Genomic DNA, 12,040 nt, shown 5'->3' with positions numbered 1-12,040 from the left:
AAGGTATTAAGGGATATGGGCCAAAGGCAGGTATATGGAGTTAGATCACAGATCAGCCATGATCTTATCAAAAGGCGGAGCAGGCACGAGGGGCTGAATGGCCTACTCCTGTTCCTATGTGGGGACGGTGCAGGAAAATAACGTTGAGGTAGATGATCAGCGATGATCTTGTTGAATGGGGGAAGCAGGTTCGAGGGGCCGGATGGCCTACTCCTGCTCCTATTATGTTCTTATGACACTATAGAAATGCAATTTTTGTTTAAAGAATCTAACTTAACTTTTCACTCATTTTCAGTTGTCCTGTGAACTTACTTTCCTGGTGTCTGCAAACCCTGATTACATCAATGAATATTCCCTCCCTCCAAATTAGTACCCGGCCATTAGTGTTACAGATGCATACCAGTGGTCAGGTAAGTGCTCAAGGGATATTTCTACAGTCCCCACCACATAAAATGTTCATGATTAAACTGGGCAGTCACTTAGCGGTCAAAAAGCAATAGCCATTTACATTATCAGTTTCAAAGTTGCCAGTTACAGCGTCTTAAGTGCTCCATTTATTTTGTCCAGAAGCAGCCGTGTTCACTCACCAGATTGCACCTTGTTACAGTTCACTGAAGCAGTCTGACCGCCTCAAACAATTCCAGGGATTTAACCTCCAACCCAAGCTGCTGAGGGAAAACTGATGTGAAACGATCGATTTCCTGTTTGGATCATGTTTGTTGTCACTTAGTGTATTTTCACATCAGAAACTAAACATTGAACAGGGTGACGCGATTGTTTGTGGGGGAGAGGAGCGATAACAGTAGCGGCAGGCACTTTGCTGCTGCCGATGGGCTCTGTTTGGGACACTCCTATTCGCTGGATCCCAGCAGTGTTACGAAAGGTTCTGCGCAACCCCTCCTGGGGCACATTTCCCCCGATGAACCCGCTGGTGGGGACAAAGACACACCCACCGTGATCCCCAAGAGCAGAGAGCTCTTTACCTCTCACCCCACACCATTCCTCCAGCAGAGACTGCCTGTTCTAGACTCCCTGTGGCACACACTGAGGACTGTGCTGAGGAATGGGACACTTTCCAACCTGGGCTGTCAGACTAAAGTTCCCTCTGTCGTATCCCAACCACATCGGTGTAACATTTCTCCCACTTCTAAAAACATCTCAGGATGTAGGCAGCATAGGCAAGGGTGGCATTTATTGCCCATCCCTAGGGTGGCATTTATTGCCGTGAGGTGGTGATGGGCCTTCTCCTTGAACTGCTTGTGATGGTGCTCCCACTAGTTGTGAAAATCCAGGATATTGACCCAGCAACAATTTCCCAAGCAGCATTGCTATGGCCTCCAAGCTAGCTATTTTAATGCAAAGTTAGGGACAGGTTAATGCTGTAGGTGTGTGCATGCTAGACATTAGTTCAAAACAGCAAAACTCATTTCATGTAGACCCTTACAACCAGATGTCCCATCAGTTGGGTTTGGATTTGGCGTCTAAGGCCAGTGTAACAAACTATTCCCTGCAGCCAGACCCTCAATTGCCTGAACACTTTTTTTTAAAAAGTCACACAGAAAAGAATGGGATTAGAAACACTCTCCAGTAAACTTTATTTTTCCCTAAAATATAACATTAAAACCAGACAACCTGCAGTTACTCAAGTCTCCAGATGATCAGGTGCTTTTTACAAGGGATTCAGATGTTGCAGTACATTTTTAAAAAAGGTCTAACAGAATTATCACCACTGCAAAGAAATCAAAGGATTTCAGTAAAAGGAATGTTAAAGGGCCATGTCCACTTGAACTGAAGACAAATGTCCAATTTTAAATTCTTTCCTTCCAAACAAGTCATGTCTGGAGAAAGCATCGAGTTGTGCAACATTAGAGTGCATTACTGGAGGGTACAGGTCTGTCACTAACGCAGGGGAGGTGGAACTTGTGGGTACAGGTCTGTCACTAACAGTGGGGGGGGGGGGGGCGGGGTGGGTATGGAGGGTACAGTTTTGACATTAACTGGGGGGGGGGGTACTGGAGGGTACAGTTCCCACACTAACATGGGGGGGGGGGGGGGGGAGGGTACAGGTCTGTCACTATCAGTGGGGGGAGGGTAACTTGAGGGACTGTACTGCCCCAGTATAAAAGGCTGTCCCATTGCCTCACGTCAGGGAATGAGGAGTTAAAACCAAAGTGTGGAATCTACGCACCATTTGCAGGGGGGGGGAAGAGCAGGACTGCAACATCCCCATGACCACCAGGGCTGTGATCAAACCCTGAGATCCAAAAACATCTGCCAGGTGAAGGAAAGTATCCACTGCATTCTCAAGATGCAAATGTTCACATTTTAGGAAAAAAAGGTCACAGCACCTTTGAAGATGAATACTCAAGGAAGTTCCATCACTCTCCCAAGTGAAGGATGTCAATACCTTTGAAACAGGCCCTTTGAAATACAAGACGTAGAGGCGAGTCCCTGTTGATACACAGGGAACACCTCATTCTTGATGTGGGGTTAACTTGCCCCTCACATCTGTACATTGTAGGATCAGAGAATTGTTGCTTTTGTTCCTGTTTAAGCAAACTTTGATTGCACAGTTTATTTTAAAAAGTTTTTTTGGGGGGGCGGGGGGGGAAGAAAGAGAAACATATAACATCTAACAAGGGAAATAAGAAGTCTGTGTAAATTCAGTGCTGCTCAGATTGCCCCATTTGAAAGGCCCAACTCAAACCACAGCTCCTCTATTCTCAAGCCTGCCTGCCATCAAGGGATGGAAGTGAGATGTCCTTGCTCCCTCCTACAAACATACCACAAACAGGGAGCGTTTACTACAAAAGCTGCGCTTGCTCTTTTCCCCAGCCTGGAGTATGTTCAGAGGCATCACAGGTGGGGTTGGACCTGTAAACAAACGGTGGGCACTGGGCTAGCAGCTCACCTGCAACAACAAATGGAACAGGATTCCCCAGATGTTTTGCTTGGGGCTACAGGGACAGCTTGCAAAGAACCCAGAAATACATTCCGTGCCATTTACTAGTGTTACTCTGGGAAACCCACACTGAACAGTTCTGTTCACTCCTGACTGCCACCAGCGAGAACCGTGCATAAATAATCAGGGTTCTCTCAGTGACATCCCACAAGTTACTGAGCCATTTTTCCTGGCCCCTTTTGGAAAATGAGGAATCGTACAACAGTCTCCAGGGGCACCGACTGCAAAATGGATTTAAACCTTGTGAATCTTCGATAGACACTACTACTTGCACCAGATTTATTCCTTCACGAAACAGAGACCCACAGGGTGGAAAAGAGACAAATGGAGGATTTTGCCATGTTCTATAAGGGGAGGGATGTATAACAGATTCTCGATATAGAGGGTTAAATGGTAACCACACGTCACTCAGTATCACCTGTCTGGGCTAGGGCAACGTACATTAGAGGCTCCCACAGTGCACAATACACAAATAAATAAATAAACAAACAAATAGTTTGAGGTCCTTTCCTAGCCTCCTCTCAGGAGCCCCACAGTCAGGCTGCTGGAGAAGGGATTCAGACAGTACAGCAAGTTAAAGCATCAATACAAAGATGAGCACAATATTTAAAACATTAACCTGGACTTTAATTGGAATTAGGCATCGGCACCTGAATCTTTGGATGGTTACAGTTTACAACTACCAGTTTTTCAAGGGAGGGAAAAAGAAAAAAATGTGAAAGAGAAAAGTGGGTTTAAACCGATCGCACTGTCCACAGAGCAGCCACTCCTTTCACAACGTTCACTGCACCCTACGACCAAACCAAACCCGGGGGGGGGGGGGGGGGCGGTGGGAGGAGAGTAGAGTGAGCACAGCTCAAGGGCTCTTATGGCACGTGCAAAGGGCCGTGGCTGGGATTCACCGCGGGAAAGGAGCATCATGTTTGTGTTTCTTGGCAAACTGCTGCAGCTGTGCCTGGTTAAAGTATTAAGAGGTCACAAGGTTACTGATAGAAACATTAAGCAGCCCAGCATTCACGCTGTCCCAGCCATCCCCCTTCCAGAAAGTTCCTAGCAAACACTACAGCAAACCAGCACGGGGGACGACAAGCTCTCGGAGCAAGGAGAAGGAGCAGGTCTGGCTTTGCCTGGTGATGTAGCTTTATTGATATGGGCAAAATCCCAAGTAACGGTCAAATGTTGGACCAAAGTGTGAGGGCACATGCAGGGCAGTAGTCCAAAATATTTTTAGATCGGTTCGATTTTGTGCCCAGAAATCATGGATTTTAAGGGAGGTCATATTGCAGTAGAATAAAGGGGTAAGATAGGCAGCACCCACCTAATCAGGATAAGCTCTGGAGCTGACAAATGCCCCCACTATTTAGTTAAAGGATGACAGCAAGTGCTAGACTGTGTTTTATAGTTTTAAAACCTCCTATGCCCCACCCCCATTGCCACACCAACCAGGTGAGAACGACAGTCTCCAGGATCAGTAATCTGATACATGAACAGCCATTTATTTTTTCTGTTTGATTTTAATTGTCTAGCATGCTTAAACTCAGCCGCATCACACTGCTGTGTCAAGCCGCCTGGGTTCTAAAAGAATGATCTGTAATGTTTTTAGAATTTTTCTTTAACGTCGATGTCAAGTTTCTGAGGATACTTCAGGCACTGGGAGTCTTCCTACTGCTTTGAGGGTTCTCACCCAGCATCTTGGACTTCAAGTGCTCCTTGTATGACAGGATCCCCCCATGCCACTTGGTGATTGTCTGCTTCTCACACACCCAGATCTCCCGAGCAACCTAAGAGAGGGGACACAAAAGAGAAATCAGAAATTAGTAACCGAACCTCTGGATGGCAGGTGCTCCCCCGTTTGGCTGGGAGAGAAATCTCAGACCAACTATAAAAATGGTCGAAGGCAAGAAAAGGCCGGCGCCCCCATCGCGCTCACCCCGCCTGCAAGTTAAACTCAGTTTAAAATTTACTTTCTCCTAATTTAACCTTACAGAATTCAAATTCCCAACTTGTCCTGGTGGGATTTGAACTCTCAATCTCTTGGTTGCTTGTCCAGTCCCAGAATCACTACACAGGACCCAGAAAAAGGTGGAGGAAGAAGAAACTAAATATAAATAAGGCAGTCACTAATAAATCCAATAGGGATTTCAGGAGAAACTTCTTTACCCAGAGAGTGGTGAGAATGTTGAACTCACTACCACAAGGAGTAGTTGAGGCGAATAGTGTAGATGCATTTAAGGGGAAGCTGGATAAACACGAGGGAGAAAGGAATAGATGGATATGCTGATAAGCGAGATGAAGTAGGGAGGGGAAGCTCAAACGTCAGCATAGATCAGTTGGGCCGAGTGGCCTGTTTCTGTGCTGTACACTCTATGTAACTATTTCCTCTGGTCGGGGAGTCGGAGATGAGGGGCCATCAATTTAAAATTCAGAGTGAGGAGAGATTAGGAGAAATGTCTTTACACAGAGGGTTATTGGAGCATGGAATGATTTACGACAGGGGGTGGTTGAGGCAGAGACCATTGCATTTTTTAAGGGAAAATTGAATGAATATTTGAAGCAAAGGAAGATGCAGGGCTATGGGGAGAGAGCAGGGCACCTTTTCTTACTGCAGTTATACAGGGCCTTGGTGAGACACATCTGGAGTATTGTGTGCAGTTTTGGTCTCCTTATCTGAGGAAGGATGTCCTTGCCATGGAGGGAGTGCAACGAAGGTTTACCAGACTGATTCTTGGGATGGCAGGACTGACGTATGAGGAGAGATTGGGCCTATATTCGCTAGAGTTTTAAAAAATGAGAGGTGATCTCATCGAAACATATAAAATTCTAACAGGACGAGACAGACTAGATGCAGGGAGGATGTTCCCGATGGCTGGGGAATCCAGAACCAGGGGTCACAGTCTCAGGATACGGGAAATGCCATTTAGAACTGAGATGAGGAGAAATTTCTTCACTCAGAGGGTGGTGAACCTGTGGAATTCTCTACCATAGAAGGCAGTGGAGGCCAAGTCATTAGATGTATTCAAGAAGGAGATAGATATATTTCTTAATGCTAAAGGGATATGGGGAAAAAGCAGGAACAGGGTACAGAGTTAGACGATCAGCCATGATCATTTGAATAGCGTTGCAGACCCGAAGGGCCGAATGGCCTACTCTTGCTCCGATTTTCTATGTTTTTATGTAAATACAATGGCCGAAATGCTTCCTTATGTGCTGTAAACCTCTGGTTAATGTAATGGATGAGTTTCCTGACCCTCCCAGCTGAAGGAATATATAAACATGTCCATCACCCCCAGTGAGGTCAATGGGCCTTGGGGACCACAGTACAAAAGATGGACCAACAATTGGTGCGTCCCAGTCTCACCATTATCCCCTCCAACCTCTGGAGGGACACACACACACACACACAATGTGCTGGGTGAGGATGGGAATGGGAGAGTAAAGTACCAACATTTCCTTACCTGCTGAATGAGCCTGAAGTCGTGGCTAACCAGCATCATCCCACCCTCAAACTCATTGATAGCATCAGCCAGAGCATCGATGGTCTCGATGTCCAGATGGTTCGTAGGCTCGTCGAGGAAGAGCATGTGTGGGTTCTGCCAAGCCAGCCATGCAAAGCACACACGGCATTTCTGTCCGTCAGAGAGGTTTTGGATCGGGCTCACCTGGAATGCAAACAAATGGTCAGTGGTTTCTCCAGAGTTTCCATGGTGGGATTGGGGGTTTGGAGAGGAGCGGAAGAACGGAACTGGGGTTCACAGATATTCGCGCAGGTCGCACTCGTCTCCTTCTAAATATCAATTCCCCAAACCTCAGCGAGGGTTCTCGCAAACCGATTCTAGAAGAACCAAGTATTCAGTTCACAGCAAATAACTATTTCCTCTTCCGCCCCTCCAAGGGGACAGATTACAAGAGGGACAGGAAAACCACCAATGGTGGAAATGTACAGCGGGTCAGTGAGTACCAGAGAGAGAGGGACAGAGAGACAGAGACAGAGAGGGGCAGGGGGAGAGAGAGAGACACACACACACCCACCCTTCCTCTTTCAGGTCAATTCACCAGCACACGCCCCCCCCCCCAACCTCCAGGGTACAATCCCCAACTAACCCCCCCCACTCCTCCTCCAGGGTACAATCCCCAACTAACCCCCCCCCCTCCTCCTCCAGGGTACAATCCCCAACTAACCCCCCCCCTCCTCCTCCAGGGTACAATCCCCAACTAACCCCCCCCCCTCCTCCTCCAGGGTACAATCCCCAACTAACCCCCCCCCCCTCCTCCTCCAGGGTACAATCCCCAACTAACCCCCCCCCCCTCCTCCTCCAGGGTACAATCCCCAACTAACCCCCCCCCCCTCCTCCTCCAGGGTACAATCCCCAACTAACCCCCCCCCCTCCTCCTCCAGGGTACAATCCCCAACTAACCCCCCCCCCCTCCTCCTCCAGGGTACAATCCCCAACTAACCCCCCCCCCCTCCTCCTCCAGGGTACAATCCCCAACTAACCCCCCCCCCCCCCTCCTCCTCCAGGGTACAATCCCCAACTAACCCCCCCCCTCCTCCTCCAGGGTACAATCCCCAACTAACCCCCCCCCCTCCTCCTCCAGGGTACAATCCCCAACTAACCCCCCCCCACCCCCTCTTCCAGGGTACAATCCCCAACTAACCCCCCCCCCCCAACCACTCCTCCAGGGTACAATCCCCAACTAACCCCCCCCTCCCCCAGGGTACAATCCCCAACTAAACCCCCCCCTCCCCCAGGGTGCAATCCCCAACTAAACCCCCCCCTCCCCCAGGGTACAATCCCCAACTAAACCCCCCCTCCCCCAGGGTACAATCCCCAACTAAACCCCCCCCTCCCCCAGGGTACAATCCCCAACTAAACCCCCCCCCTCCCCCAGGGTACAATCCCCAACTAAACCCCCCCTCCCCCAGGGTACAATCCCCAACTAAACCCCCCCCCTCCCCCAGGGTACAATCCCCAACTAAACCCCCCCCTCCCCCAGGGTACAATCCCCAACTAAACCCCCCCCTCCCCCAGGGTACAATCCCCAACTAAACCCCCCCCTCCCCTAGGGTACAATCCCCAACTAAACCCCCCCCACCCTCAGGGTACAATCCCCAACTAACCTCACCCCCCCCCACCTCTTCTTCCCACCTTTCTCTTCCCCGTGAACCAGGGCCGTAGAGTAACAGCGCCTAAGCTGATCTGCAAATGGGACACAGAAAACTTAGCAGGGAAATAAGAATCTTACTGCTGCCTAAGTATGAAGATATTGGAAATCAAGGCAACTTTGTGGTGGTCAGTCCAAGCAACCAACACCCACCCACTCTCAGAACATACGTACCTGCTGTTTCCCAGAGAGCCCATAGCGCCCAATAATTTTCCTCATCTCCTCCTTCTCCTTGATTTCTGGGTAACACTTCATCATGTACTCCAACGGGGACAAGTCCAATTCCAACTGATCTTGCAAGTGCTGGGTAAATAGGGAGACACATATGCAGAGTGTTACAACATTTAGAGAGCAAGAATCATCCTTACCTACCCTCAGAAGGAATTTTAGGTACACCTGGCCTGGACCTCATCTCGTAACCCAAACCACTCCCATCGCTCCACTCATTACCTCAATAACATCAAGGAAATTAAAACTTAAATCAAGGAAACCCCCCCCTCCCCCAGGGCAAAAGGGTAACTAGGGAGAGAGTAGGGCCTCTTAAGGATCAACAGGGTCATCTATGTGCGGAACCACAAGAGATGGGTGAAATCCTGAATGAATATTTCACATCGGTATTTACGGTTGAGAAAGGCATGGATGTTAGGGAACTTGGGGAAATAAATAGTGATGTCTTGAGGAGTGTACATATTACAGAGAGGGAGGTGCTGGAAGTCTTAACGCGCATCAAGGTAGATAAATCTCCGGGACCTGATGAAATGTATCCCAGGACGTTATGGGAGGTTAGGGAGGAAATTGCGGGTCCCCTAGCAGAGATATTTGAATCATCCACCGCTACAGGTGAGGTGCCTGAAGATTGGAGGGTAGCAAATGTTGTGCCTTTGTTTAAGAAGGGCAGCAGGGAAAAGCCTGGGAACTACAGACCAGTGAGCCTGACATCTGTAGTGGGTAAGTTGTTAGAGGGTATTCTGAGGGACAGGATCTACAGGCATTTGGAGAGGCAGGGACTAATTAGGAACAGTCAGCATGGTTTTGTGAGAGGAAAATCATGTCTCGCGAATTTGATTGAGTTTTTTGAAGGGGTAACCAAGAAGATAGATGAGGGCTGTGCAGTAGACGTGGTCTACATGGACTTCAGCAAAGCATTTGACAAGGTACCGCAAGGTAGGTTGTTACATAAGGTTAAATCTCATGGGATCCAAGGTGAGGTAGCCAATTGGATACAAAATTGGCTTGACGACAGAAGACAGAGGGTGGTTGTCGAGGGTTGTTTTTCAAACTGGATGCCTGTGTCCAGCGGTGTGCCTCAGGGATCGGTGCTGGGTCCGCTGTTATTTGTTATTTATATTAATGATTTGGATGAGAATTTAGGAGGCATGGTTAGTAAGTTTGCAGATGACACCAAGATTGGTGGCATGTGGACAGTGAAGAAGGTTATCTGGGATTGCAACGGGATCTTGATAAATTGGGCCAGTGGGCCGATGAATGGCAGATGGAGTTTAATTTAGATAAATGTGAGGTGATGCATTTTGGTAGATCGAATCGGGCCAGGACCTACTCCGTTAATGGTAGGGCGTTGGGGAGAGTTATAGAACAAAGAGATCTGGGAGTACAGATTCATAGCTCCTTGAAAGTGGAGTCACAGGTGGATAGGGTGGTGAAGAAGGCATTCAGCATGCTTGGTTTCATTGGTCAGAACATTGAATGCAGGAGTTGGGATGTCTTGTTGAAGTTGTACAGGGCATTGGTGAGGCCACACTTGGAGTACTGTGTACAGTTCTGGTCACCCTATTATAGAAAGGATATTATTAAACTAGAAAGAGTGCAGAAAAGATTTACGAGGATGCTACCGGGACTTGATGGTTTGACTTACAGGGAGAGGTTAGACAGACTGGGACTTTTTTCCCTGGAGAGTAGGAGGTTAAGGGGAGATCTTATAGAAGTCTATAAAATAATGAGGGGCATAGATAAGGTCGATAGTCAAAATCTTTTCCCAAAGGTAGGGGAGTCTATAACGAGGGGGCACAGATTTAAGGTGAGAGGGGAGAGATACAAAAGGGTCCAGAGGGGCAATTTTTTTCACTCAAAGGGTGGTGAGTGTCTGGAACGAGCTGCCAGAGGCAGTAGTAGAGGCGGGTACAATTTTGTCTTTTAAAAAGCATTTGGACAGTTACATGGGTAAGATGGGTATCGAGGGATATGGGCCAAGTGCAGGCAATTGGGACTAGCTTAGTGGTATAAACTGGGCGACATGGACATGTTGGGCCGAAGGGCCTGTTTCCATGTTGTAACTTCTATGATTCTATGATTCTATAAACTAAGCGATTTCATGTAAAGCCCAGGCCACTCCCAGTAAAACCACAAGCGGGTTAATTGTTCAGTAATAAGGCAGTCACAAGGGCTTTTTAAAAAGTGCAGAATTCCTTGCTGATACTCCAATCCTTTCCGTACAGGTGACTTCACTTCAAAATTTACTAGGATGATACCAGAACTGAGAGGTTATACTAAGCAGGAAAGGCTAAGCAGGCTGGGGCTCTTTTCTCTAGAACAAAAGAATTACTCCCAGTGCCACGCACTAGTGAGTATAGGAATAGTAGGATAAGACAGGTTAATGCGTGACTGGAGCAATGGTGCAAGAGGGAGGGGTTCAGATTCCTGGGGCATTGGGACCAGTTCTGGGGCAGGAGGGATCTGTACATGATGAATGGAGCTGGGACCAATATCATAGTAAAAGACCATTCAGCCCCTCAAGCCTGTTCCACCATTCAATGAGATCATGGCTGATCTGTATCCTAACTCCATATCCCTTAACTAGCAAAAAAAAAAATCTATAGATCTCAGATTTAAAATTATTAATTGAGCTCGCATCTACTGATCCCTGATTTCAGTACAGGAGCAGGGATGTCTTACTGCAGTTATACAGGGCCTTGGTGAGACCACATCTGGATTATTGTGTGCAGTTTTGGTCTCCTTATCCAAGGAAGGATGTCCTTGCCATGGAGGAAGTGCAACAAAAGTTTACCAGACTGATTCCTGGGATGGCAGGACTGACGTATGAGGAGAGATTGGGTCGACTGGGCCGATATTCACTCGAGTTTAGAAGAATGAGAGGTGATCTCATCAAAACATAAAATTCTAACAGGACTAGACAGACTAGATGCAGGGAGGATGTTCCCGATGGCTGGGGAGTCCAGAACCAGGGGTCACAGTCTCAGGATACGGGGTATGCCATTTAGAACCGAGATGAGGAGAAATTTCTTCACTCAGAGGGTGGTGAACCTGTGGAATTCTCTACCACAGAAGGCAGTGGAGGCCAAGTCATTAGATGTATTCAAGAAGGAGATAGATATATTTCTTAATGCTAAAGGGATCAAGGGATATGGGGAAAAAGTGGGAACAGGGTACTGAGTTAGATGATCAGCCATGATCATTTTGAATGGCAGAGCAGGCCCGAAGGGCTGAATGGCCTACTCTTGCTCCTATTTTCTATGTTTCTACTAACTTTTGTGGGAGTGTTCTCCACACTTCTACCACCCTTTGCGTGAAGAAGTGTTAACTTCTCCCCTGAATGGCCTGGCTCTGATTTTAAGATTATGTCCCCTTGTCTTAGACCCCACCCCCCCACCAGCAGAAAAAGTTTCTCATCATTATGGCTAAAACATCTGCAATTTCCTCACCTACTTCCTTTAACACCCTGGGGTGGAAACCAGCAGGGCCTGGGGATTTCTCAGTCTTTAGTGCCATTATTTTTTCTAATACCGTTTTCTTACTTATATTAACATTAGTGAGTTCCGGTCCTTGATTCATTATTAGTTTCACTGCAATGTCAGGTATATTATGCTCTTCCTCTACTGTGAAGACTGACACAAAGTCATTATTCAACAAGTCTGCCATTTCCTTTGTAATATTACCTGC

At 47.7% G+C, this 12,040-nt stretch overlaps 1 protein-coding gene across 1 annotated transcript in view; it reads right to left on the bottom strand.

Annotated features, from left to right (window-relative positions):
* Positions 1–1,571: 1,571 nt before the first annotated feature.
* Positions 1,572–12,040, bottom strand: part of abcf2a (ATP-binding cassette, sub-family F (GCN20), member 2a) — a 68,618-nt gene continuing 58,149 nt past the window's right edge. Inside the window, exons 13-15 of the mRNA XM_067977544.1 lie at positions 8,300–8,428; positions 6,418–6,621; positions 1,572–4,743 (exon numbers count right to left, since the gene is read on the bottom strand). Coding sequence (XP_067833645.1) covers positions 4,606–4,743; positions 6,418–6,621; positions 8,300–8,428 — 471 coding nt within the window. The 3' untranslated portion in view covers positions 1,572–4,605. The remainder of the gene's footprint in view (positions 4,744–6,417; positions 6,622–8,299; positions 8,429–12,040) is intronic.

This window comes from Heptranchias perlo, chromosome 3 (assembly GCF_035084215.1).
Source record: "Heptranchias perlo isolate sHepPer1 chromosome 3, sHepPer1.hap1, whole genome shotgun sequence".
Classification (NCBI taxonomy): domain Eukaryota; kingdom Metazoa; phylum Chordata; class Chondrichthyes; order Hexanchiformes; family Hexanchidae; genus Heptranchias; species Heptranchias perlo.
The sequence above is the reverse complement of the archived record's forward strand: the minus strand, read 5'-3'. Positions and strand labels throughout refer to the sequence as shown.